The sequence below is a fragment of the Labrus mixtus genome, chromosome 20, assembly GCF_963584025.1.
Source record: "Labrus mixtus chromosome 20, fLabMix1.1, whole genome shotgun sequence".
NCBI lineage: Eukaryota > Metazoa > Chordata > Actinopteri > Labriformes > Labridae > Labrus > Labrus mixtus.
Window position 1 is genome coordinate 5489890 of NC_083631.1, and position 27984 is coordinate 5517873.

The 27984-nt window shown below is 40.9% G+C and overlaps 1 protein-coding gene across 7 annotated transcripts; it reads left to right on the plus strand.

Annotated features, from left to right (window-relative positions):
• Positions 1–107: 107 nt before the first annotated feature.
• On the plus strand, positions 108–27956 carry sun1b (Sad1 and UNC84 domain containing 1b). 7 transcript variants are annotated; one of them, XM_061027313.1, is made up of 23 exons: positions 3782–4021; positions 6255–6352; positions 15407–15604; positions 16101–16345; positions 17482–17751; positions 17888–18022; positions 18423–18551; positions 19350–19433; positions 20211–20321; positions 20435–20554; positions 20684–20777; positions 21021–21079; positions 21619–21821; positions 21931–22206; positions 22326–22418; positions 23426–23520; positions 23625–23769; positions 23912–24259; positions 24378–24462; positions 24903–25018; positions 25815–25982; positions 26064–26156; positions 26241–27956. In XM_061027313.1, exons 2-23 carry the CDS (start codon positions 6270–6272, stop codon positions 26355–26357), a joined length of 3267 nt encoding a protein of 1088 aa, XP_060883296.1. In that variant the 5' UTR covers positions 3782–4021; positions 6255–6269; the 3' UTR covers positions 26358–27956. The 7 variants fall into 7 exon arrangements, with proteins under 7 accessions (XP_060883299.1, XP_060883296.1, XP_060883300.1 ...); XM_061027312.1 differs by lacking the exon at positions 3782–4021 and adding an exon at positions 4568–5801 and having other exon boundaries at positions 23924–24259; XM_061027311.1 differs by lacking the exon at positions 3782–4021 and adding an exon at positions 4572–5801.
• The last annotated feature ends 28 nt before the right edge of the window (positions 27957–27984 follow it).

Sequence of the window (27984 nt, forward strand, 5' to 3'; positions counted from 1 at the left end):
TTGATAAAAAGTTTCATGGCTTTTTGACAGCTCCCATATATGGTCATCTTTACCTTATAAGGAATGACGCGTGTGACGTCGGCGTAGCAACGGAAAATATGACCGTGTGCGGGAAAGGCGAACGTTAGGAGCAACGTCCTCAGTTTGTAAATGTTCAAATGTTTGTGAAGCGTGAACGAGCTGGATGTAAAGTCACAACAAGATAAACAACGTGACCAGATAAACAACATAAACAACATAAACAACGTGACGGTCACCTCTTTCTACGCTGTCAGAGCCAAACATGTGAGTAGTCCGTCGTCTCTGTAGCTAATTATTCAGATGAATTTCACATGTGCTATACACTCACACACTAATACCATCTTTACTGTGCTGCACACATCGTTTACATTTGAATCAGCAGACATATATAAAGTATATATTTACACACTAAGAAGCTGTCAACAAAGTAGCTTTCTGTTGTTTGGCTTTTTTTTTTTCTGAGGACTTCAGTAGCAGCAGCTAGCTTAATAACAGTATGGAGAGTTTTGGCTTTTTGGCAATGTATTTATTAAACTTCTACTTTGACAAAACAGTAATAATTGGGAGAGATTTAAAATTGTTTCGTAAACAATGAATTTTGAGCCAACACCTGCTGTTTGGCTTTTTCGTGGGACTTTACACCAGCAGAGCAAGAAGCTAGGGGTTTTATCCCACTACACTTCCGGTTTCAGTCTTGAAATTGTCTTGCCTACATGTGTGGCGGTAAATGCTGGCTTGTCAAAAATACAGGTTTTGATAACTGCTATGGCAGATGAAAGATGTGTGTCATGATAGGATGTGCTAGTAAGTAGTAACACATGGCTGGAGTCATGGCTTAAGGTGAATCATTATTACCTTTGATGGAAAATAATGAAGTGTTTTTCTTAATTCAGCTTTTGGATAGGCCTACTTAAAACTTCTCATCATACACAGACTTTATACAAATATTTGATCGACAAAGTAAAGTGCAAAAATATAGTTGTGCAGTATTAAACTTATGCTTTGGCATTGAACAAGTTAGCACTGCTGTGTGTGGTTGGTGCCCCTGGTCAAATATGTCAAATAGACCCCACATGGTTGAATGTTTATAACAGTTTTAGGTCCAAAGATGTCAAATGATTCAACATTAAATTAGAAAGCCTCTGAGTAATGACTAAAAAGTGACAGCATAGTGACTGAATTGCTTTCTTTCCTCTCCCTTTGAGGTTCTCATGCCTCCTCAGATTCATTTTGTGACCTTTCTTGGAGGGACTTGTATGCCAGTATAGAACTTTTTCTTCAGAACTAGTCCTTTAACTTCAGTTAGATTTTAATGCAATGTTGCCTGAAATATAGAATTTTTTACAGTTACATTTATGATTTCACAAGTTAAAGAACTAAGTGCTTTTTTCACCAATGGTCATTGCTTATCTTAGTATTCTGCATGAAGGATACTGAACGAGAACGTTTTTACAGAGGTCTTATCTTATCAGCAGGTTGTGAAGTGAAAAAGCTATTGTTGTCTTTTATAGAGGCATGACTTGCCTTCGGCTGTTTGACATCCAAAGGTTGCAGCGAGATTGGATCCAAAGTCCATCTCATAAAGTGCACAGGCTGTTGTCCAGCAGATGGCGCCTTACCCAAAACGTTGCTCCTTTTTAAGTTACATTTGAAGTACACAGTTACCAGAAGAGGAAACAATTAATGTAAAAAGACTCAAGTAAAAGTCGTGAATTTGAAATTCTACTGAAGAAAAAGCAAATCATTCCCTTCCAAAGTGTTTCATGGAATCATCAAGATCCTGACAGCTATGTTTTCATCTTAAACAGTTCTTGTGTTGAAGAGACGGTCTGATTTCATCATTCTCATTATGACTTTATATTACCAGGAGATCTTGGTCCTGCCTAATCAATGAGACACCTCTGTGGTTTTATGAGACCATTACTTTAGAATATAAAACCCTTGGTTAATGATTAGGTGTGAAACATTTAATATTCTCTAGTCGGAGTTATTAGATGTAAATGGAGCATACAATTATTGTGTCAACATTTTACTGCAGTACTTGGGGAATACAATCCTGAGTATTGTTCATCATCTCTGATTCTCCTGCACAGTTTTTTTTATTTATTGATTTACTCTCTAGCTCATTGTTTTCTCCAGTGACGGACTGCAGGTCTGACCTCGTCACTGGATGTTTATGTTGAATGTGAAGCAGGAAATCTGTACTATTTGTGTTGTTGTTGCTGTTGTTTTGTGGGTGTGTGTTTACCTGTTTTCACTATAGGTATGGTCTTTGATTCAAATGAAACCTTTTATTAGAAATAGCAGAGTCTTAGACTTTAACATTTGTTAAAGTGACAGCAGATACTGACTAAAACAGGGTTGTTTTTCCGCTCTCTTTGACTGAGATGATAACTCATGCGTTGGTCATCTGTCTTCATCGAGCACTCAGCTTCACTTTTCATGACAATAAAAGCAAAATGCAACAGAAAATGAACGATTGTGTTCTTTGCTTTTTAGTCACTTTATAGTTATTTGAGCAATGGAGGCAGTATTTCTTATTATTTTGTTTCCTAATTATCGTTTTGTGTGCATTTTTCTTACATGTTTCTTTGTATTGTTACACTGTGACACAAAGGTGCCAATAACCCTTTTCTGTTTTATTAGTGCACTTTTATTGGTCCAATCACACCTTGACGTGTTTGTAGTAACAATCCTGAACATGGCAACAGTTGTTAGTTTGCAAGTTTATTGAAGTTTCAAATTAGAAAGTGATGTAGTCCTTTTTCCACTAATGTTTTAGGGAACTAGTTTGGCCACAATATTCTGGAAATGAAACTTATATGTGGAGCTTATTTTCAGATAATTCAAGTAATTGATAAACATAAATTCAGTGGACTACATGTTTACAGACTTTTCTTTAAGAGTTTAGAAAAAATGTATTTGTTGGATAAGATTAAAGATTAAATTCTGATTGTCCCTGCAATCAAACATGGATAATACCTACTAATACTGCAGTAGAAGTGCTGTTCAGTTGTCATATTTGATTAATTATTATTGTTTATGTTTTATTTTTTTATAGATCATTCATGCTGTTACAAATAGATGTTTAAAGATCCTGTTAGGACCTTTTGGTTTGCATCTTGCACTTTGTTGCCCCCTGTGGACAAAGCAGTTTCTCTAATCTCTTTGCTGATCTTGTGTAGGCTTCATGTGTTTGTAGTTTGTTTTAATGAAAGCTCTTATTCTGTTTTCTCTTCACAATCAAACAAATCTCTTACTGTGGGTCATTGTGGTGGAAAATGTAAACGGAGTCTGTTTCTGCCATGTGTTGTAGGCTAATTTTACATTAGACAAGAGACAGCATCAAAAATCTCAATATAGACTTTTGAAATAATCACTTATGTCACTGATGGCCTTGTTTATTGCAGGTCGTAGAGGCATTATATTAATTCTAGTGTGTTTCATAACAAGCAAAAAAAACTAATCTCAGGAGCTTTAAGGTTGTGGCAGATTTGGTGGCAGATGTCATATGTGACCTACAGTTATCAGTTGAATAGTCCTTCAGGTTTCCGTGTCAACCTAACAATAGTGTGACTCAGTGATGGCTCGGAGCTCCAGGCCAGCAGCAGTCCGGTGCATGCCGTTGCGGCAGTGCTGCTGTCCTCCAATAGATTTAAAGAGTGCGCCCTGGCCCACAATAGAGGGTCGGCCTGCGAGTGGGAGGATCAGCACGGCGGCAGCGATCCTTCTGGCTTTGTTACGCCAGGGAAGCCATTTTGGAAATCTGCTTGTTGTGCACTAGCATAACACTCAGGAGCTACTTGCAAACTTTTGTGTTTTTCTACAGTATAAACATCGTTAGGATCTGTGGATGCGCAGTACTACTTAACCTCTGAGTTCTCGTGCACCGGGATGCTGTGAGAACTTTGCGCATCTTTCCTGATTGTAATGTTTGGATAATATCCCTTTGGATTACGCTCTTAGGGAATAATAACATCCATGGACTCTAAGCACGCGGGCAAGTTGACATGATAAATAATACCCTTAATGTTAATGTAGTCATGATTGTCTGCTGTGAATGTGTCTTTTCCTGTTTTCTAGATTTTATTTCGTCCTTGCTGGGCTCCTTTACCCACAAATAACGCCACCCCGGGCCTTTTATTCCAGGGTGATTTTCAGTAATCTGCGACATGAATTCTGTAAAATGTGTTAGTCTTTATTGACATTGCGTGTTTTGACTGAGAAATGATAAAATCACTTGTACGACTTCATAAAAAAGGCACGCCGTTGCTCGAGCCTGTAAGTCGGTGCTTTCTGGAGAGACTGCGTTGTCTAAATTCATGGCGTCTAAATTTAGCATGGAGCAATATGAGAATGTAACGGGGCTTCATGTCATATGATCGGACACTATCTGTAGTTATTATTAAACTGAATGTGTTTCAAACGACACCGGTTTGTTTTGACAGTAGGCGGATCCGTCACAGGACTGTGCGTCGCAGGTGGTTTGCGTAAAGGAGCCAGCAAAACAGACGTGCGAGCATAAATACAGTAGCATCCTGTGGGAAAGGTGTCACTGTGTATAGTATGTTTAGATTGTAGGTGTTTTTGAAATGCATGTTTTTGTTATTGTTGAGCCTGTCTCCTGCATCATGAGCTCAAAGATGAAATGCCATCGTATTTGTGTGAAGTCACATGCTGTTAAAGCTGCAGAACTTACATAGATCCATAATAAGAACACCTGCAGGAGTTGCAGCACAGTTGGTGTACTGTAGGAGGTTGCTGTGTGATTTTGCAGTGCTCACTCGCATCATGATTCATTGCAAAAGTTGACAAATCAAAAAACTAATCCTGGCTGAATTAAAGTAGTCCCTTTGGCTTTTGGATATTTGTTTCTGTTTATCCCTCTTTTCGGCTTGGAGGATCAGGGATTTGATTAAACTTGATTAAGATTATGGGTTAAGATTTTGATGGTGGATTTTCTGAAAAGCCATCTGCTTTATTTACTGTCCTATCTATGTGATTTATCTATCTGTTTGGAGTATAATTTGAGACAAGGTTCCTTTTCTTGATCAGGATGTATGAGGAAGTTTGGACCACATGGATACTTTTTAATGCAGTATGGTTAAGCTTGTCATGAATACAGATGCTAAATCACACATGCAGAAAGTTTTGTATTCCTTATGTTGTTTATAGCAGAGCAAGGGGCACCCTCACAGTTTAAGTATACAATTTTGACTGAAACATACACTCATTTGCAGATGTATACAACACTCTGCAATACACCTGAACCATCTGAATTAGGAGCTTTCTGGAATTGTTTCAAATGAAAACTATTTTAGTCTTGCTTAAGGTAGCATTTATTGCAGCACTGACATATTAATAAGCATTGGTTTAAACAGTGTGAAACTAATACACACTGGCAGCTGAGTGTATTATGGTAACAGTTTTTGCAGAGGGAGGTTTCACCATGAGAAGCTCAACCCATAGACTAAAGTTGTTTCCCGCCCATAGCCTAAAAGCCAGCCCCACCCCTTGCTGTTGTACTTGGTTTCATAATACAGCTCTCTCAGTGTGTGTGTGTGTGGAGCTTATCCGAGAAGTCACTGAAGGAATAACCGTCCTTAAGAGGAGTCTTCCTAATACAACGTGAAAGAGGAGCGTCACTACTTCTGTCCAGGCTCCACAAGCCTTTCCTTCCTGTTTGCCGACCAAAGGAGAAGAGACGAGTCATTCATTACAGCTTCTCTGGCGTCTGTAGCCTCCGTCAGCAACCAGCCAGAGCCAACATGCAGGAAGAGGTCGGCCAACTCTTGTCCACAGTAGCATTGTTGTGTTTCTGGAGAAAGGGAATGTCCGACAGCTCTCATTAGGGCCTGCCTGTGCTAGGCTTTTTTACGTTTTTGTACAGCTAGCAGTAACTGGTGGTCAGGTTTTCTTGGAGAGCAGCCCAGTGAATAGCGCAAGAATTTAATAAGTCCACGGCAAGTAATCTATCCTTGCTGCATTGAATTTGTTTTGTAGATGCAGGGCTGAATCTGTTTTAAAAATACAACTTCACAGTGGCAGAACTTGAGCTCATTAGCAGGACTAATTTGTCTGCAGGAGACAGGCTGAACAAGGCAGGGCATGCGTTGTTGTGTATGTGTGTGTGTGTGTGTGTTGTGTGTGTGTGTGTAAGTTTGTATTTATCCTCTGTCCACCATGTCAGCTTTTGCTAAAGATCCCTATCCCTTGCATCCTGACTCTTGCAGTCTAAAAACAGAAGAATGAACATGGATTTTTCCCAACTGCACACATATACACCGCCGCAGTGTGCTCCGGAGAACACCGGCTATACCTACTCTCTCAGGTGAGACCTCAGTGCTGTGCTGCGCTACACTGGCATGCAAGTCCGTAAAACAGTCAGAGCTATGGTATTTCAGTTACACCCTGATTCTCATTTCTTAATCCATAGTGCTCAGAGTATCTACTCAGTATCTTATTTTTAAAGATTTTACAAGTGTAATGTCACCCAGCAAACTGTATTTCATTATGGTTGGGGATGCAGAATACTGTTAGTTTGCTACTAATACAATTATGGCACATTGTTGATGCATGTTTTTTGGTGTTGAGAGTTTTTCTACCCGGACTTTCTAAAACAAAAAATCCTGTGGTTGTGGCTTTGATGACTCAGCCTCATGATTCAGTTGGTGTGTGTTTAAGTTCCTAGTGGGGAATGGGAACAAAAACAAAGCAGGAACTCCTGATTTTTCTTCTATTTACACATATATTGTAGTATGTGGGTGCCAGCTTCAGTATAAACCTTCTTGTAAAAACCTCTCCCATGGTGCCCCTCATCCATGCATTATTTCTCGGGACACGATCACAGATGATACTGTAGGTGTGGTTGAAAACGTCTTAAGGAACGTCTCTGCATGTGCAGGAATGTTGTTGCCTTCAATTCTGTCACAGTGGATGTCAGAAACTCTCAGAGCAGAGAGGCTTCTGGGTGTATGGGTCAGGAATTTAAACATCACCTTTCCCCATATTTAACTCACTTTCTGGCTTCAGGGGAAGGAAGAGTTATGTGTAGGGGCTGTCCATCATTTAGGCGGGAGAATGTCTGTATCTTGTAAAACAAGAAATTAGTTTAAACAAAGACCTTTTAGGTATTTTTACAGCTGTGTCTTGAAATGTATGTGCATTGTGAAAACTGCGACAGCAGGCCTTCTGCACTGAGTAATTATCATCCAGCTGAACAAGCTCAGGCTAGTTTTGTGTAATTACAATTAAAATATGTGACTGTTACTTTTATATTTAAACCCAGCGACTCCTGTTGGTTGTTTTCTTTCTGGAGTTTAGAAGAGCTGGTATTCTGAAGTGAATTATGACATGAATTGCAAAAAGCCAAACAAGCCCTAAACATCTCCACGATTTCAGTTCAGCTTTGCAGCGCACAGACTCCATTCCAGTAATCAGAAATCCTCATAGTAACCAGCCTCATGACTCTCACATTGGACTGAGGAAAAGAAAGATGATAAATGTATATGAGCATGTTTGACATGCTGCTGGAATCTACCAGGTAGACTGAAAGGCAGGAACAAGCTAATTGTGTTCCTGTGAATGCAGTCAGCTGAGAAGCTATTAATGAACCTCAAAGGCACAACCAGAGCCCTGATCCCAGGATTACACTAATAGTTTATGCTTCTTGACCAGCTAGTGGAGAGATCTGTGGTTTTTATTAGCCTGTTTGTCCTGCAGCTCAGACGCTGAATATTCTCGCCTCTCCTGAGAAATAAACTTGCTGAAATCAAAAATTTGTCCAACTAGGGCTGAGTTGAAATGAAATATTTTCAATACTGATTTTGGATTGCAACAGTTTGAAGACATCATAACCCCCCCCCCCCCCCCTCCCAATGCCCCATTGTTGACTTTCATGAAATGATCATGACAATTCACTCTTCAACAGACATTTTTGAAGAGTTCAATAGATGCATTTTGTTTTCATGTATTCGCCTCAGATTAAATACAAATAAACAGCCACACTCACTTTAGAAATATCAGCCAATCAGAGAGCCTTAGATCTAGTTGTGTTCTGGTTGTAGTTGGCGCATGCACGTGTATATGGCCTACAGTGACTTCACTGAGAACAGTGCAGAGACGGATGGGGTCAGGTGACTGAAACCGTTGGCCCATCTGTTGTCAAAACTCAAAAGAGCAGTGACAACTTTTGTGGCATTGAAAAGTCCAAGAGAAAGAGAGAGAGGGGGTGGGCAGCCAATCCTGTCCTGTTTCTGTCCACAGCTGTCTCTCATACAGGGACACAACTTGGACCACCATCCTTGTTTTAAATAAAGTATTCTCTAATACAGTGAGGGGAAATGCTTTTATTTCTCATTTTACAAAGTGAATCAAGAGTTTTCTTGTGCTCTCTTCATTCCTCACAGTTGCTCTCATTCTCCCCTTTAGTCTTTCTTGGACTTATTCAGGGCTTTCAGTAAGGGAGAGTTCAAGGCTTCACCCGGCACACTCTTATTGCCTAGTTTATGTCGAGACAAAGCAACAATATTCTTTTTTTTTTTTTTTAGGCATCTTTTGGAGATATGAAGAGTGATTAAAAAAACTGTCAAACTTTCACTTCATACTATAGGTTTTCCTTAATTAAAGAGGTGGTATTTTAACTCCTTTATCAAAGGTTTCACATACAGGTCTTTGATCTAAAACTTGAAAATGGCTGTCCTCTGTGAAGAGGTAGTATCCTTTTTTCATATAGTGAGCCTTTTAGTGGGGACCCCCCTGCCTACCGTGTTCTCCATGATCTACATGTTCATCTCTTCATCCTCTCTCTTAAGACAAACTCACTGGGACCATCTCATCTGACAGCTTTTGTGTGTGCTGTGTATGGACCCACATAGACCTTTCATATTTTATGATAGTGGAAGTGGGTCAGTAGGGCTGGAGCCTCTGGTTAGAGTGTTTTAGCCCCGCAAATGACAACTGAACTGTGACAGTGGTGAGCAGCAGCAGTGATGGACTCATCTGATACAGTATCTGAACAGCAGCAGCAGATAAATCATGTCAAGTTGGCCTGTGTGATTAGAGACAAATCTGCAATGTGCATGTATGTTAAGTATTGCAATGCTGATATGAAATGCAATATTATACAAATAGTAAATCATGCACGTTAGCTATAATTTACAGCCTCTGAATCAAAACAATTCAAGTACCTTAGCAGTTCTTTTTCACCACCAAATTGACAGAAATCGTTGGCCCGCTCTCTCTTGACGCTGGTTGAAAGTTCAGTTTTACAAAGACAGTCTTTTTTTTAATCATCCTACTTTGAAGGTGAGGTTTGATTATTTGGAGAAACCAGTCAGAGAGGGCCGGATTTCCAACTGACCTGAGCAAAATAACCAAATTATTACAGTCCTGCAAAAATCAAAGATACACGTTTCTTTTTATTTTATTTTTGTGCAGAATTTGATGTATTGATTGCTATCACAAATTAAACTATCCAATCCAAATATGTGTATTATGAAATGAAGGTCCTTTACTTCTTTTACTTTAATCTGTGAGTGTGAAATAATTTTGTGCTGTAGCATTTTTAAATTGGATGTAAGGTCTGCAAGACAAGGTTCAGGGATGCAGATTAAACAGGCAGGAGCTTTGTGCATAGAGTGCCAGTTGGACAGTTGTTGTTCACGCTGCTGTCACAGTTGTTTTGACATCTGGTCCATGCGTAGTTCAGCACATGCACCACTGTTCAAGTGCCAAGTAAAGACAGCAGCTGGATTTTGGAGAGTAACGCTTGTGACATACTTAATCTTTTTGAGGGTCAAAATCACAACAACAAAAAATGTCTAATTGCTGGAAGTCCATGTTGTGATATTCTAGCAGCATGTCTGTATTTGTATCAACCAGCGTGTGTTCATGTGCAATGCAGCATTTGAAAGGGTACATGTCCAGCCTACTGCTCTTTCGTAATCTCTCCAGCCAGGGAGATGTTTATAGTGGTCTCCATGGCAACTGCCCCAACATGGAAGGCACATTGTAGTGTAATATCATATAAAGAGAAGGACATCAGAGGAGAGAGACCAGGCACAAGGAAAGCGTTGTCAGTGGGGGGGAATGAGGGTGGGCTGGAAAGATCCTAATCATTGTACCAAATTCTGCCCACCCAGAGACAGTCTGATTGGAAATTTGCTGACGCTTCTTCATGCTGTCCCATAACTCCCAGTTCCTGGCCTCTGTTAAAAATAGGCCTCAGCACCTCAGGGGAGAAAAACTTTCTCCACTGACTCTATATCAGTTTAAGCAAACGGAGAGGCAGAGTGTGCTATGCTCCTACTCTGATTTTGGGTATTTTCCAAACAGATTTCAAAAGGCTCTCACAGATAAATGTTGGGATAAAAAACTGAGAGCAATTAATTTTAAATAAATAAAGTGTTTTCCTTCAGTTTTGTTGGGAAGAGATTTTGATCTTTCAAATTTCCGGATCCTAACCGTCTTTAATAATTTGATTTTTTCAGAGATCACATGAAGACTTTGATACAGTGTGTTTGCCTCTAATTTGCGTGTCCTTGCACTTTTCCAAAATAACATGGTCTATGTTGTGCGTCAAAGGGAGGGAGAAAAGTTGTGTAATCAAGATATAACTGTCGGGACAAACAAATTCCATTTTATGGCTTGAAGTTGAAAATGTTATAAATAAAAATAATCTGATGTCTGAGTGCAGGTTGTTTACATTTAGAAGACAAAAATGTTGTTTTATTTATCTCTTCATCTTACATAGTAAGTCTGCTATCCTTGTTTGCCCTTTCCTGTCTCGACTCTGAGTAATCTTCAGTACTCACTTAGGGCCAACAACTGTTTTCACTTGGAGAGGTGGTTTTTGCTCCTCCTGTTTCAACACGCCCCCTCGTCTCTTAAAACTTTTTTTGTGTTGTTGGAGTATGTTCTTGGCAAGTATCTGACTAAGCTTTTGTAACCACACTTGTGGTTTGGAAGTTCAGATTAGCAAGCCACATGGGTTCTATAGAAGCTGTCAGATTTAAGCATGTATAACGTATGTGAGGCCACAGCCAGTGTTTTTGTCTAGTGTCTACCATGCTTCTTTAACCTACCTCCGGGTTAATACAATTATTTCTGACTCTGAAACAGAATAGCTTTGGGTCTTAAAGAAATGATAAGAGGCATTTTCTCTTACTTTTCTGAAATGTATATATTGACCTTTACTTAGAAGTAGTTGATCTAGAAAATAACCAGCAGATAGGTAAATAAAAATAATAGATGGAAGCAAACCTGAAGAGTGTATAGCTCTATTGAAATGCATATATTCACAGTAGTGTGTGTGTATGGTAGAGAAACAGGTCATTGTTCCTGCATGTAAACTTAATGTCTCAGTGAGTCTGCTTTGTGATGCAATCTAAAAAAGAATTTGCGTACACATGCAAAGCAGGCAGAAGGTGGGTGGGTGGCAAGTCCCTTCAGTGGCAGCAAACCAAACATGGCGCTGTTGGTGTAGACTCACCAGAAGGGATGTTATTGGAGTTACTTTTCTTTGTCACAGAGGGATATGTCTTCGGTGGCTCTCTTGATGGATAAAAGTTTAAAAATTACAACAAATTGGTTTTGTGTCGGTAGCTGTGCTGGCTGCTGTGAATCCCACACTGTCGTATAGCATCCAGGCTGTTGTCTTCAGGGTACGATATCCTGACGAGCCTTTCACTCGAGTTATGGTGCGTTCACCTCACGGGCAAATACTCTCTCAATGATTCATCATGTGGAGTTTACACCTGGATGAAAGACCCAGATCCACTCGCTTCATCCTGAGGCTGTCTGAAATGTGGCATGTAGATTATATTCTTCTTCTTCTTACAGTAAAAGAGGTTTGATACATGTTGTAGTTGTACAGTCAATCTGCATCAGTTAGTACTGTGTTATCTTCGGATTCCTACCAACCTTCTCCTCCCCCCACCGTTGTGCTCATTACATCACTGCTATGCATAAAATGAGCAAATGACAAAAAATACAATGTATAAATGACTAAAATGTAGAATCATATCTGATCTGAATCTGTGTGTAGTTGTGTGTTGGAAATGCTGCTGTGCCCACTGAGTGTGGGAAGAGTATCAAAGCCTTGTGTTATGTAAGGAGAGATTCCAGGAAGCGGAAAGTCAGGATGGAAGCGTCTTCTTTCTTTCAGTACTGTAGGTCCGTCTCTTCATCCGTTTCTTTGCTCAATCCTGACAGCACTGTGTCCGTCTCTATTTTTATCACTGATGTGGGCCGTGGGAGCCGCCGGGGAGAGAGCGGCCCACAGATCAATTTGGATCCCCGGAACAACTGAAAAGAGTTTTCAGACTAATTAAACACTGTTTACGGATTCTGAGGAGACTGGCTGGAATCGAAAAATTTGCCAGTAAACAGAATTGTTGTTGCCACAAGAGATTCTCACTTCAATGTTCATGGCCTATGTGTCTATGTTCATGAGTTGCCAGGTAGAGCAGAAGGATACATTAATGATTGTGCCTGGCTGTAGGCTACACAGACAGAAGTGTCTGTTTTTCTTCTTGTACACGCCCTTTCCTGCTCTACCCAAGACAAGGGCTTCCACGCCCCAGGCTCTCAGTCAGTGACATGACAAATAAATCTTCAGTAAATAATCTTAGGCTTGTACTACAGAGCTGGATTTTCTGTTCGCAAGGTAACTTAAGGTAGTTCTCTGTGACTTGCATCACCATGATAATTTACCCTGCACACCTAGAGCAGGTTGTGATTGAGATCAGCATGAAGCACCACCTACTGACCAATAAAATCTATGGATTCTGGTGCTACAGTAAGTGCTTAGACTGTGAGAGGGAGAAGGGGAAAGCATTCAGATACAGGAAAACACTTAGGACCTGATGATTGTCATAGGAGAGAGATTTGATTTGCTTTTGACAGATGTCATCCCACAAAGACTCTGATTGAAGCCATGAAGCCTTGTAATTGTATTTGAAAGAGGTACCGGTATGTTGAATTTTATGTATGAATTATTGTTGGATCTTTTTTTTCTCAACATCTGTTTTATGGTGTTGCAGCTGGAGGAATAAGTAGAAAACTCCATAAAAAGATAATGAACCAACCTGTTGATTAATGGATTATACAAATCTACTCATTCCTGAGGATGCAGCCATGGTTTAATAAACGTCACCCTGTCAGCAATTTTTTTGCCAGTTATCTTGCTGCATCTGTGTTTCTTTAAGTCATTACTTTGTGTTAAACTTCTTAATATTTGCAAATGAAAGTTTGCTGTTGGTTTGTTACATATGCTGCTATGCTGCCAGAAGTCCTAGGATTGTTCAGGATTGATATGCTGCAGAAACGGCTCCTTTACATGTGCCCCTGGCTAGCTCGAGGAACCAAGACTTGACTTACTGACTTAATAACTAGCGTTGTGTGACTGCTTAGTGAGACTGCTATTGTTAAGCTCAGTGCAAAAGACAGTGAAGAGAGCCTGGTGTGTTGAACTCGCTATATAGTACAGGCCTCCTCTTTGATTAATGTTGCATGTTTTTCCTTGTATAGACAAATGCTACACTGACGTTTTTTTAGCTCAGATGTCACCTTAAGGCATGCTTTTATCTCAGCATCTGTTTTCATACTTTACCACCTTTTCAAGTGACTTAGCAACTTGATGGTGACATGGCTTGTATGCAGCCTGCATTTTTTCTGAGGGAGGGTTTGTTTGAAGGGTTTAGATAGTTGTTCACATTTATATGACAGGGAAAATCCAGGGTGACGAGTGTTGTGTCCCACACAGACACTTGAGGAACAGGAGCACAGAAAATAGTACACATGAGCCTGTTTGGTTTTGAGTTGTGTTTATGTGAGGGATATTAAAGACATTAACTTACGGTCCAACTAAACAAATAGGATGAAGATTGATAACTAATGATGGAACGAATAGAAGAAGTGTTGTGCAGATAGTTGACGACAGGTTCTCAACCACTACTGATTCTTCTTGCTAAGGTTTGACAGCTAAGCTAACGCTTGTCTTTAACAGACCAACAGAAAGAGAGAGAGAGAGAGGTGCGGCACTGGTCATGTGTTTAGAGAAAAGCCAGTTGGAGCAGGAGGCAGAGTAAAGATGAAAGTACATAATTGGCTCCCTGCTGGAGTTTGTAATCTTAAGGGTATTAGTACCAGAGGAGGGTCCACAGAGCAACATGCCTGGTCTTTATAAACATGCACACATGCATAGACATACTGCCGATATTTCTCAGTCTCCACTGAAGTATGCCCTTTGTGCAAGACTCAACATTGATATACTCACTGCTGCAGTGCAAAGGCCACTGACAGGCACTCTGTACTTGTGGTGTGAACCAAACAGGTATTTTTATTCCGGGAAGGTCCCTCCTTTACTCTGAGTTCCTTCCCTTTCCTCCAGTGACATATAAAGTGCTTAGCTCCTCCTCTGCTCCTTCCACCCTTCCCTGCATGCTTGTGGAGTAATTCTGCCTGCCCCAGTTGAGCCACATGCTGAGGGGTGTAAACAGTCTGTAAAAGAGAGTGCAGCATAGAAGAGGTCATTCCAGTTCAGTTTAGTTGATCAAACAATTCCAGTTTTGTAGGTTTAAAGTAAACATCATGATTGTGTGGTGCTAATGATATGCACTCCATTTACCACTGTAGAAAAAGAAGGCACAGCCACTGTAGTTATTTTTCATTTGCTCAAGAAAAGATTGTAGAAATGTTTTTTACTGTTTCCTCTGGTTTTTCAAATTGCTGCCCTGCTCCCTCTTAGTCGAGGCTGAATGTTTGCCCTGTTTCTGCCTGCCTACACTGCCAGGTGGGTGTGGCACTGTGACTCACAGCTGCACAACGCATGCCAAAGTCAAATTTGAAAACATACACGACATGGTGTGTTTCCACTTAAAGTTGGCTTTGGCTTGTTGTTGGTAGAGCAGCTTTTGTTTCACCCTACTTGCATACTTTGGAAAAAAAAGTTGTAAAAATATCTCAGTTTAACTTTCAGAGACACAATGTTCCTATTCATTGTCTTTTTTTCTCACTCCCTTGTGTTTGAGTCACTTCCTGGCAGGCAATCTGCCAGTTGCAGGAACAACAGCAAGAGAGCTCTCTAAACGGACTGTTTGTCCCTGTGTTCTGTTTGTTAAACACTAAAGCCCTCCTAAAGTTGACTTTCTGAAGATGACACACGCATTAGAATAAAGGGCTGAATATTACCATTAATCGTAGGTTGAAAGTTGCTCCACATCTGTTTGTTGTCTCTTCTTGGATAATAAATAATGGAATGTTGTGCAATTCCTGGTAAAAAAAACAAACAAAACAAAACGATTTTTCTTTTTGTCTTTTCTCCCCTATTTTTCTGCTCTTTCTTTTCCGCTCTTCGCTCGTTCTTCTCTCCTGTCTCTCTCAGCTCCAGCTACTCCACAAGAGCGTTAGAGTTTGAGAAGGAGCACCAGATTGCTGCCGTGTACGAGTCGCCCAGGATGTCACGGCGGAGCCTGCGTCTGCAGACCAGTGCCAGTCACTATGACAACGGGACTCTGGCTGATTACTCTCAGAACCACAGCAGTAGCAGCAGTAGCTACACCAGCACACGGAGAGAGACGCGGTGAGACTAGCAGAGGATGCTTACGCTCTTATTTGTCTGTTTACCAAAGAGTTTTAGTAAATCTCTATTTTGCTATTTATATTAGGTATTTTTGACTATTTCAGTCTCTTTTGTGTGATATAATGATAAGACCCCTTACCTTTTTGATGAAGAAGTACATTAAATTCAGCAGCTCAATCCCAGGGTCTAAGAAGATGAAAGCATCTTGTAAAGCCATGAAATTGTTTTTTATTGCAGCTCTGTTGTGCATGGAAAAACTCCATCTGTAATCATGAAAATATCTGCCAAAACTTGGACTATGATGTACATCTTAGTTTGTTAGCTTGATGCTTAATATGATACTTTGAGAGCTAAAGGTTTGGTCAGCTATTTAAGGCCATCCCTAGAACTTGCATTTGAGACTTGTCTAACTATAGACCTCTCTCTAGTGGTCTTCTATGCCCCATACATGCAACAAACTCACACCTCTTCATGTTTCCTTTCTCTGCTCTATCAGGACGCTGCGCAGCAAAAAGCAGCAGTCCAGTTCCGGCTCCTTGTCCCTTTCCCTGAGTCAGACTCAAACCGCCACACCGCGGAAAACCCTCGCCTTCTCAGCCGTTAGCACCCCCATCAACAGCAGCAGCATTCAGGAGAGCCACCAAGAGTGTGATGCCTCGCTGCTAACCCCCATCGTCGACCAGTCCCACCTGAGACAACGCACCATCACCACAACCTCCACATCTGTGGATGGACACTGGGGTCAGTTTATTCATCCACAAATGATGTTGTTTAAACAATAAAATTAAGAAGTTACTTAAGCACCTTGTAAATATATCCTACCACATACATAATATACATATTCACCTTCCCTTTATAAATGTATTAATAATCTTAATTTAAAGTAACATAGATGTTTTTGTGTTTAAACAATTGAGCCTGTCTTGGAAAACACATTTGGCTCAATCATAATTTTTTGGGGCTGCCGAGGTTTGTAACACATTTTCAATCCTGCTTCTTACCACTTTTATAAACTTCTTAAGGAAAAAGAAAGCCATTACTCAAGAGTCGAGGTCATTTATGATTCACTGTTGATCTGGATGAGATAAACGCACACGCTAGTTGCAAACAGAAGTACTGTCAGGTATTAGAAGTGAAATAAAATAGTAAACAAGAGTCTGAAACACTTTGAAGTAAACAATGATAAATGCTAGTTGAGGTTTGATACTTCACACATGGTCAATATTTTAAATATGTTTAGTCAATTTCAAAATGAACTACATTCCTATGTTTTTATTTCCCACAATTAACAAACTATTGTAAGAAAATATATAAGTCAAGAAAAAAGCAGCAGTGATATTTTAAATTCTGTCTTCATATTGTATTCGTAGACTAAACTTCTGTCTCTTTATTGTGGACAGAACTATTGTACTTTCTCTCCATTTTTGCAGCTGCAGTTAAAAGTCACTTTTCAGATGAAGATTAAAAAAAAAACCTTTTAATGGGCCAATTAACAGAAGTTGAATCATTGGGTGGCTAATAATGGGTTACACTTTCAGAGCCCATTGTAGCTGCAGAGAGGAAAAGGTATTTCGCCATACTGATTAATTAATTTGGTTATTTTAAGCACATTTTCCCAAAACGTACCATTACTTAAGTAAGGTTAGAAATGCAGGTCTTTGGCTTACAGCTAAGTATTTTTTAAAAATGGTAGAATTGCGACTTTTGAAAAGTTAAACCATTTTCTCCAGAGGGTATTAACTGTTTCTTTGTCTAGTAACACTGTTTAAGTCAAGGAAAAGCATACGTTCTTAGTAACATCATAATGTATTTATTATTTGTTTCCCTGAGTGGTGAAAGTGAATGGCTCTTAATCTGCATTCTTGTTGCTCCATCAGCGCGGAGTCACAGCTCTGACCACAATTCGTCGACTATCAACGGCGATGCCAGTGCGTCCAAGTCCCACACCTCCCTCGCCAATGGGTACATCTGCAAAGACTGCTCTCTTCACTCTCATAAGACGGACTCCCATAGCACGCAGTCTTCATCACTATTAACATCATCATCTCAGGCTGCCGTAGCTTCCACAGATGCCCTCTTCTCCTCCTCCACTTCATCGCCTTTCACAAGTGTGTACTCCAGAGACAGGAGTAGACGGAACAAGACAGGTGAGATGCTGTTTGATTGGATTCAAATGTCATACTAAATTTTCAGACTGCCATTTTTCCTCTCTCTCTTATTGACATTAATGGAACTATGATGTTGTGATAATGAGACTATAATAGTAGTAAAATCTCTCTCCAGGTGTGCTGGTGTCTGTGTCTAACACGTGTGTGCGCTACAGCAAACGAGCCTTGGCGCCCATTGTGACCTTAGTCACCCTGCTCTACAACAATGTGCTCTGGCTTGGTTCAAGGGTCAAAAGCCCTCCAGGAAAAGGTATAAAACAAGTGACTACCTTTGCTCCCCATGCATTACCCATCATTCTCTGTTTTCTCTTTCTTCTTCTGTCTTTTCTTGAGGCTGTTTTACCCAACTCGATCAGCTTGGAGTGAAAAATAAATCTTCTCCAGCTAATTTAAATCTCCACACTTATTTCAGCCTGAGCTCTCGTCGTCATGCCTAATGTTTCCGGCTGAGTCATGGTCTATTTCTATTTCACATGAAACCTTATTATCTCTCTCCTTATCTTTCAACAGCCTCTTGACGTTTCTCTCATCCTCTTCACTTCATTCTCATGCTATAACTTATTCTTCTTCATATTATGTTGTGTCTCTAGCGGTGCCTTGAATATGTTTTTAAACTAACAGTAATCTTTTTCACCCGGGTTTGTCGTCAGGTGTGTTAACTTCGTTTTCCGACTCCATGAGACAAGCAGCGTCCTCCAGTCTGTCCCAACTGTGGCTGTTAAAGCAGAACACGCTCCACAGGGTGATGGGCCACAGGTCCAAAGGCTATGAAGGACAAGGTACCAGCTAAGGTCGGAGGTCGTGGGTCACAGCTCCTGACCTCCTGTGCTGCTCTTCTATTAATAAACTTTCATGTCACCATTTCTCTCCTTCCTAAGCTCCTGCTTTCTTGATCATGGAAAAGAGCCTCATAATCTGATACACATGTTGTTGAACTGACTTTAAAGGAACTCTTTCTTATCTCTTTCTTTCTCAGTCCGTCCAGTCTTCACTTTAACTCCACTGTTTTCTATTTCTGCAGCAGGAAGTGTACTACAGTAGAAACACAATCCAAAACTGTACATCCAGAAATCAGACATGGCTATCACATGTTGTACAAGTTGCATTTTATTGGGAGTATATAAGTCACATTAGTTATTATATCAATATTCAGTTGAATTAACTGTCAATCACAACAACAAATATCATGGTATGCAGTCAGTAAACAAAATTAGCATTTTGTTTTGCATGCACATACTGTTTGACGGCATATTGAGTTTGTGCATGATCTGTTTTTTTTTCTAGTCTTCTGCTAAATTAAGCTGTTTCTTTTCACAGCTGCAGCATAATACGATAAACTCTGAATCATCAGTTTCCGCCATTTCTTTCTTCTTTTTTTCCCAGCAATCGTCTGTATATCCTCTCTCATACTCTAAATGTTGATTTTTCTATATACAGTTAGGCAGAGAGCTGCTCCCCTGTCCGATTTGTGACAACTGCATTTACTCTTCTACTTGATCATCATCAGTCATTCTTCATACTCCTCTCAGGCAACATGATTTTGAAAAGTGAATACATGTGTTGTCTGTATGTTGCAGCCCACTCAAGTTACTGTGGAAGCATGAACGTGAAGGGGCTGATGACTGAAGATGCGTCACATCTTAAACTCAATGGTTCCCTATGTAAGCGCACACACACACACACTTTCTTTCGCTCCATTCTGGTTGTCTTGGTGTTGCCATGGTTGACAGAGTTAATTTTATGCGTGACCTGTGTTCACACCAGCGAGCAGAGGTTGTGTGAACTGCTTTAGAAAGTCAGCAGCATGTTGACCGATGTGACCCGCTGATGCTTCTCTGGTCAAGTTGGTCCTCCAAACTCATGATTATCCCCCACCTTAATAAAAACAACAAGCTCTTAGTAAGTTTTTTTTTTCATTTGGTACTACTGATAGTATTAAAAGGGGTTTAACAGATTTGATGGAAAATCTCGATCAGTGGTTCTTTCCCCTGTAAAAATAAATAAATGAAAAATAGTTTTAAAATCAGAAAATAAAGACAAACAAGTTACAAAAACAGCTCTGCAGCTTCATCCAGGGAACAAAATAAGCATTTTGTATCAATAGAAAGGCAGTGATATTATGTCTGAAGGCTGACGTGTATTTAGCGTCCCTTTTTGTAGAATCGGCTTCAATCATGAGTCACTGCACGGCTTAGAAGTCAACATGTGTCAAGCTGTGCATGCCATATGTCATTCAGTCATTGTGCAACATGTATGCAAGTGGCCTTTTGAATTTTCTTTTTTACTGAATACATCTCATATTATTTTGTGCTTCTTCTGCATTTTGTGACTGAAGTTATTTACTTTGTCATTGCTTCCATCGTAATGTCTTTTATTTACACATCCTTTTGTTTGTCTGTTTTTTCTTTGCCTGCTATCCATTATTTTGGTGCACGCAGGCGATGACTGTAAAGGGAAGCAGCATTCTGAAACACAAACCGTCCTCCTGACAAAGTCCTCCAGATCACAGCGCCTGGCGGGGGCGCTCTGGAGCGTCCTAGCTTACACAGGTTAACTAGCACTTTGTCTTTGTTGATGAAAGCCTGTAGATGTGCTGTTACAAAGATAGGACTGTTGAGTTTAGACATGCTGACATTTTCCCTCCTTCCACTTTCTCATCCAGGTTACTGCCTCCTCCAGCCGGGTTACTGCGTGGTGAGAGCGGGGAAAGCGTTGGGCTCAGGAGCTGGGAGCGTACTGCAAAGGCTGCTCTCTCTGTTCTGGATGCTCCTGGCAGCTCCAGGTCAGCTGCACATTTTGTCTCCTTAGAGCCTCCTTATAAGCAGCCTCCCTGCTTCTGTCTTGTGCAGCAAGTTCTGTCTGTGTGGTCTGAATTTTTTTTTTCCTTTTCATATTTATTCAATGTGTGCAGTGAAGGCAGGCAGGGGACTTCTGTGCTTTCTTGCATTGGGATGGTACCAGCTGGTGTCTCTCATGTCTCTCCTCAATGTCTTCTTTCTGACACGGTAAGAGAATCCTCCCCCTTAAATGAGTGAGAATGAATAAGTTGAGTGTTTGTTTTTTTTTAATAAGTCATGCTCTTTAAAAGTTATCATATATTTCACAAATGCATTACACTATTTTTCATTATTGTTCTTTTTTATTTATACTTCCAACAAAAGCTAGTATGAGGTTCTTTTCTTTTTGAAATAACGACTTGAACTCCTGTCAGTTCTGTTTCATCTGACCGGTGTGTGACTTTGTTTCAGGTGCCTTCCCAAGCTCTGGAAACTCCTGCTGCTCCTTTTACCCCTTTTGCTCCTTCTTGGTGAGTGTGAAAGACACAGGCGTAACCTATTTATTGAGCTCAAACAGCCAGAAGTCCTTCCACAGCGATAGTTGTCCAAACCAGCACACATCCCGAGAGTCTGCTGCATACTCAGCGTCAGATTCAGGTCAGGCCTGCTGGGCCTCTAGTGAGCTCCTCCACTCTGTTTCAGCATTGATCACTTATACTTACACAACAACAAAACAAGAACACATTGAACACATGAACACATTTGTTCTTGGTAGACTACTCCATCTCTCTCGAGTCCTGAAGTTTAAGAAATATAAAGTCTGTATGGGCTTGTGCCGCAATAAGCATGAAAACATTTGAAGCCAAGATGCTGAGTTTTCACAGCTTCATCTTTACCTTAAATTTATATATCTTAACACAGTTTACAAACAATTCAGGGCAGGTACAGGCAGAGAAATTGCCAGTAATTTAAAAAACATTTTTTAAACCCTTCATCAAAATGTATCTACACATTTTTTTTGCAAGCGGAGAGTTTTGTTGAACCTTCGCTGTCTTTTGTCTTCATGCAGCTTTATGGTTTTGGGGTCCGTCCACTGCTGCCCTGCTCGCTTATCTTCCGGCCATTAACTTAACCGAGTGGCGTCCTGCCTCTCCCCTAGCCCTCCTGTCTAACTTAGTGCCAGCTTCTGCTCCAGCTCCTGCCTCTGTCCCCGTCCCTGCACCAGAGACTCCACTAGAACAAACCCCAGCCACACCAGTCTCACAGGCACCGGTAAGACACATAAATAAAAAATTAAAGCAAATAATCTTCTAAAATAATGGACTGTATCCCAATATGACTTTGAAAAAGATATAATTTCAAACTCTCTCTTCCTCCCTAGCCGATCCTTCCCCCGCTGGCCGTCTCTAGCCTTGATTTAGAGCGACTGGAACGTGTGGAGCAGCAACTCGCCCTGCTGTGGGGACGCGTCAAAAAGGGTGACGAAAATCAAGCGCAGCGTCATGGGGAGGTTTTGGGTCTCTACAGCACCCTGAAGGAGCAGCTCCACACTCAGACGGACAGGGAGAGCTTGGGACTGTGGGTGTCCTCCCTGCTGGAGGAGAGGCTGGGCGTTGTGACGGGAGAGCTGGAACAGCAGAACACTAACAGAGTAAAGGTATGGAGATGAGAATAAGTGTTGTAATATTGAGTTTTAAAAGTGATGTGTTGATAAAAGTCAATGTTGGCATGCTAATAAATGTCTCATGTTTTTTTCTAAACCTCTGCTCCATGCAGAGCGAAGAGAAGCAGAAAGAGCACCAAGAGAGTCATGCATCACGGCTGGCTGAATTAGAACTTCTGCTGAGCACTCTGGCTGCCAAAACTGAGGTATGCATAGCAGATGCCACTGCCTGCACTCAGAAAACACACGCATTCAAAAAATGCATAGTGAATTGTGGCAGGATGGCTCATATATCTTACATATAAAGATAACAAAAAAACAAACACAGAGACCATACATCCTCAATATTCATCCTTATACAAAAAGGCACATGTAATAATTTATGATTATTGAATACAATGGCAGACACCATGGTTAAGGAAGAGGGAATTATAAGAGATCTTTCAGCGAATCGGCTGCAGAGCCCCAGCTGTGTAGACCTGTCTCAGCAGCTCCCTCTACTGGAGCAGTTGATAACTCCACATGGATAACAGCTATAAATGGTAGGACTCTGTGTCTGTTGGTGAGGGAGTGACGAGGCTTCCAGCTCACTGGGATCATCTTTTTAGCAGCTCTCAGGCCAGCTTCAATGAGCTTTTGTAACTTAGTGATATTGAGTTTTGAAACATGATTCAACAGCAGTGCCCCAGTGTTTAATTAGCTGTAGAAGTCAAAATGGCCACAATAATAAGAAAAACTAAAGAAATAAATGTATTAATTAAAGCATTACGATCATAATACACAATAAAGTACAAATTATGAGACAAGAGGTCAATGGTAAACCACAACAAAGCAAACTTAGACGCATGCAGTCACACAAAGCCTTGAGTCAAATCATGCTTCAAGATAAGGAGATATTATAACAGCATAGACGACACTTACAGAGGGACCTGTGTTTAAAGGACAATAATCCTGACAAGCTCAAACAGGTGAACCAGACAGCTGAGGTCAGACAAGAACAGGTATGAATGCAGAACTGGTTGGTTTGGTGCCAGGTGTAAAGTCTGTGTACAAAGGAGCAATTGGGCAGTATCAAATATCTAATTATTCTTATTATAATAGTGATTGTTATTTATTTGGTTTATCTGTCATGGGGAGTTTCAGAAATAATGAAGAGAAGTGTTGTACTTTCTATTCTGTCCTCATTCATTCTTATTGATGAAATGTGTTGTAGGAGGTTCAGCAGAAGCAGCAGAAATATGAGCACGAGAAACGGGAAGAACCGGTCAAAGAGGTTTCCACTCCAGCAGCAGACTCAGACCCTGTCAGGTATCAAAACCATGAAAAAAAAAAACAACCTACATGCATTCAAATTCAGCAGCATCTTCTTAAAGATTATGTCAGCTTACATGTAATTTCTGTGTCTCCCTCAGTGTGGGTGTGAAGCAGGAGGACCATGATGCTCTGCTTGTGGAGGTGCAGAGACTTGAGGTGGAGCTTGGCAAAATCCGACAGGACCTGCAGGGGGTTTTGGGATGTAAGGGCAAGTGTGAGCAGCTGGACATGCTGCAGGAGACGGTAAGTGACTCAAATGCTGACTCATGAAAAATCTACTTATTTTACAAAACTGCATCACAGCAAATATTAGGTCTTTTTTTTCATGACATTCACTTTCCATAACATGTCTTTAGTCATGACATTTCCGTGTATTCCTTCACAGATATCAGCCCAGGTGTCCTCTCAGGTGTCCTCTCAGGTGTCCTCTCAGGTGTCCTCTCAGGTGCGTAAGGAGTTGCAGGCTCTGTTCTTCGGCAGTGGGTCAGGAGAGCAGCATGGAGAGGTGCCTGAGTCGCTGGTCCTCTGGCTATCTCAGCGCTACGTTAACACACCAGACCTGCAGGCCTCCCTGGCCTCCCTGGAGCTGAGCATCCTGAGAAACGTGTCCCTGCAGCTGGAGCAGAACCGGGCCCAGACCTTGGGTGAAGCTGAATCCCAAGCCAAGAGCATCGTTCAGACGGTGACCGGGAGCGTCCAGCACACTGCCTCTACTGAGGGGATGTCAGAAGAGGTAATGAATATGGATTCCTACTGTCAGTGTCATAATCACTTTGGATTGTCATCTTAATTATATGAGCTAAGATGAGCTGCTTTTTATTGTTGGATTTGTGTTATGTTTTCTACCCCAGCAAGTGAAGCTGATTGTCCAGAACGCTCTGAGGCTCTACTCCCAGGATCGAACAGGCCAGGTGGACTACGCGCTGGAGTCTGGAGGTAAAAATGAAGCCTCACATCGAGATCACTCCCTGTTCTTCCTGTTCCTTTTTGGATTAACCACCTAGCTTCTCTATAACAGCTCTATCAGCACAGCACTCTAATGTACGGTATGTCTCTTATGCAATGAGGGTGCGGGCATTAGCCAGGCCTGAGGACAACAGGGTATTAACAGCAGAAGGTCAGACTCCATTGTCATTGATATTACTGAGCAGTCTGTTGACCTACATGAGAGAGTCACAACACAGAAGGCATGGGCATTAAGATGTTCTGGTAGTCTAGTAAGAAAAACCTTTATGATTGCAACAATTCGGTTTGGTTCTCAAGCCTCCACTTTCTGTCCATATTTTCTGTCTCTACATGTGCCATCATTTCAGACAAAAATGTCCTAAAACTTTAGGACTTAGTTTCAAGCATGTTTAACCTTCATGTGTTTTCAGGTGGAAGCATCCTCAGTACTCGCTGCTCGGAGACATATGAGACCAAGACGGCCCTCATGAGTCTGTTCGGCCTGCCCCTCTGGTACTTCTCCCAGTCTCCACGGGTGGTCATCCAGGTGAGCCTCACCACCAGAGTTTTGTGACTCAGGGAAGGGATGCAGTGGAATTTACAGACACTTTATTGAGCCACTCCTATGTATCATAGACTGAGATCTCATTTTAACAAAATCAGTGACCGGTCAATTCTTTGTGCATTGATTGTGCTACCTTACAGAGTGTGAAGCACAAATTAATCAATCTGTAATATCTTTCAGTAGATTTTTTTTGTGTGTGGAAAGTGAAACTAAAGTGACTCCAGTATTGTAATAACAAAAATGTAAATCCACTCTACACGCTTGAATAAGCAACATGAACTTTCAGATGGAAGACACCTTCGTCTCTCTCTGCTACCACTTATTACTTCACTAAGCCCCTCCCACCAAATGATGTTTCAGACATGCACACCAACATCTGTCACTGCAAATGCCTGTTCCTCTCAGCTAGTTATATCAGGCTCAGGACAAAAAAAAACACTGACAGCTGATAAATATACATCTGAAAATAGTTTTTAAAAAGTATCAACTGGTGTGTGCTACCCAGCTGTCAGGCTCTCAGCACCACAGAGGAAAGGAGTCAGAGCTGCATATATTATTTAAATGGACAGTTTGAAGAACAGTAAATTCAACGATTATAACGTGTTAAGATAAGCACATGACTATTCTTTACACCTGACTTAAACAAATGTGAACCTATCCACAAAGTCTTTCATTACATTTACAGGATAATCAATAAAGGACTAATGTCATTGAATGATTGTTGGGATTGATTTTTTTTCATTTGAAAAACTAAGCTTGACATCTCTTACACCCTCAGCCTGATGTGTATCCTGGTAACTGCTGGGCATTCAAAGGCTCTCAGGGCTACCTGGTAATCCGGTTATCCTTAAGGATCCTTCCTACATCCTTTTGCGTGGAGCACATCCCCAAGGCCCTGTCCCCCACTGGAAACATCACCAGCGCCCCACAAAACTTCACTGTCTTTGTAAGAAACAATGGACTATTTATTTAATTCCATCGTCAGTGATAATGTTCTGTTTTCACTGAAAGTTTTTTTTATTTTCAGGGGCTAGACGATGAGTACCAGGAGGAGGGAAAGCTGCTCGGGCAGTACACATACCAGGAAGACGGAGAGTCACTTCAAACATTTCCTGTCATGGTATGAAAAGTCGGACTTCTTAACCTGTCGGAGATGATTACGTTCTTATCTGCCAGCGTGTTCTGAATATTCTTCTCTTTTTAGGAACAAAATGACAAGAGCTTCCAGATCATCGAGGTGCGGGTGCTCTCCAACTGGGGTCACCCTGAATACACCTGCATGTACCGCTTCAGAGTCCACGGAGATCCTCGGCCTCAGTGAACCAATCACCACCACACACACAGTCATGTATGACATATCAACCTATCTGTACATAGCTCTCGCCAACTTCTTTTAAAAAGGAGGGGACTCGGAGGTAAATGATGGACGTTTTGAAAGACAAAGGAGACAAAGAAATTGTGGATTAATAAAGGAATGTGCACAGACTGAATCATGGACAAGTGTTTTGTTGAAAGAATCACAGGAAAGTCTGTATGGGATCTGTCATGAACACAGAGGAGGAATGGAACCACAGAAGTAAATTAAACTCCGAGCCCCCTTTTCTAAGAGGTCTCTTGCACTGAATAAGCCCGCGATGGCGACAGGCTCTGACCTGAGCAGACATATCCATGGACGAATGAAATGGGGGGCACTAAGGACTTTTCTCCTCCATTTCTTTACACACTGCATCTCAGTTTGATTTCTTGTTTTACTCATATTATTTTTCACTTTATTTCAGGATCAAAGCCACTACACCTTTGCATGTAACCATTTTTGTCCATTTGTCGCCGTCAAGTTTTTCAGCAGTGACTTTAACCGAGCTGTTTGGTTGGCCTGCTGGACTGAAATGCACCAGACTGGACATGAAAAGTTCACTACTTCCGAGGCTCGGCTTCATGCATCCATACAGCCATAACTACGATTTCTTCTGTTGGGACTGAACATGCCGCTTCTAGTCAGGCTCTAAATGTTCTCTCAAGCTGAAGCTGGATGCAAGTCATCCTCAAACGTCACAGTGATACTATATAACCACCGACATGAGCTCTAGGTGTTCAGAGGATAAGACGCTCCTCACTTTGTACAAATTACCTGTATGATTATGGCTGCACTCTAGGATTCATTCTAGCATGTGACTCCCCTGGAACCGGCTCTTGCACCATGTATTAACACTAGAGTGTGTCTGCGCTGAAGGTTTGAGTCCTGGGCAGGCATCTCAAATTAACAATCATTTTTCAAAGATAAATAAGTGCTCCTGTAGAAAAAAAGTAGGATTTTCTTTCAGTTTCTTTGAAGAGGAAGCTCTTGCTGTCTCCCTCTGGCTTAGTTTTAAACGTCCTCCTCACATGAGCTCCCTTTATTCTTAAAACCTGAAGGAATGTAAACTGTATATTTCATTGTTGATAGTCAGTCCTTTATAATAACTGCTTTTATCAGTGTTGCTTTATAAAAAAAATCTTATTATTATTGTATCACTACCATTGTTTCTACTGTTACTCAATGTGTTGTTTTGCTTTTCTTTTCCTTTTTTTCCCCTTTTTTTTTTTAATTTGGGGGTTTGTTAATCTAAGGATGCACTGCAACAACTTGTTAGAGGAATGTTTGTGGCACCGGTCTTCACGATGACTTCAAAAGGGGGGTAACAAACGGGCGGGAGGTCCTAAATGTTATGTATAAAAATGTTTTGTTCACAATCTTATTTATTAACAAGTAAATTAGTGACTGCAAAAATATGAGTTACTGCAATGTATATTTTGTCAAAAGCTGTTCAGTGCATTTTGAAACCATCTTGGGACTTTTTTTTAAGATAAGAGGCTATTTTTGTTTAGTCATGAGATGGCTTTACTGCTTTGGAATATATTCCAATAAAGACTTTAATTTTGATGAAGCGTTCTGAACAACTTAATCATGG

Coding starts and splice junctions, on each gene's coding strand:
- sun1b (XM_061027311.1), top strand. Junction 17,752..17,887: donor GAGTAGACGGAACAAGACAG/GTGAGATGCTGT, acceptor ATCTCTCTCCAG/GTGTGCTGGTGTCTGTGTCT. Junction 25,983..26,063: donor CACAAAACTTCACTGTCTTT/GTAAGAAACAAT, acceptor TTTTATTTTCAG/GGGCTAGACGATGAGTACCA.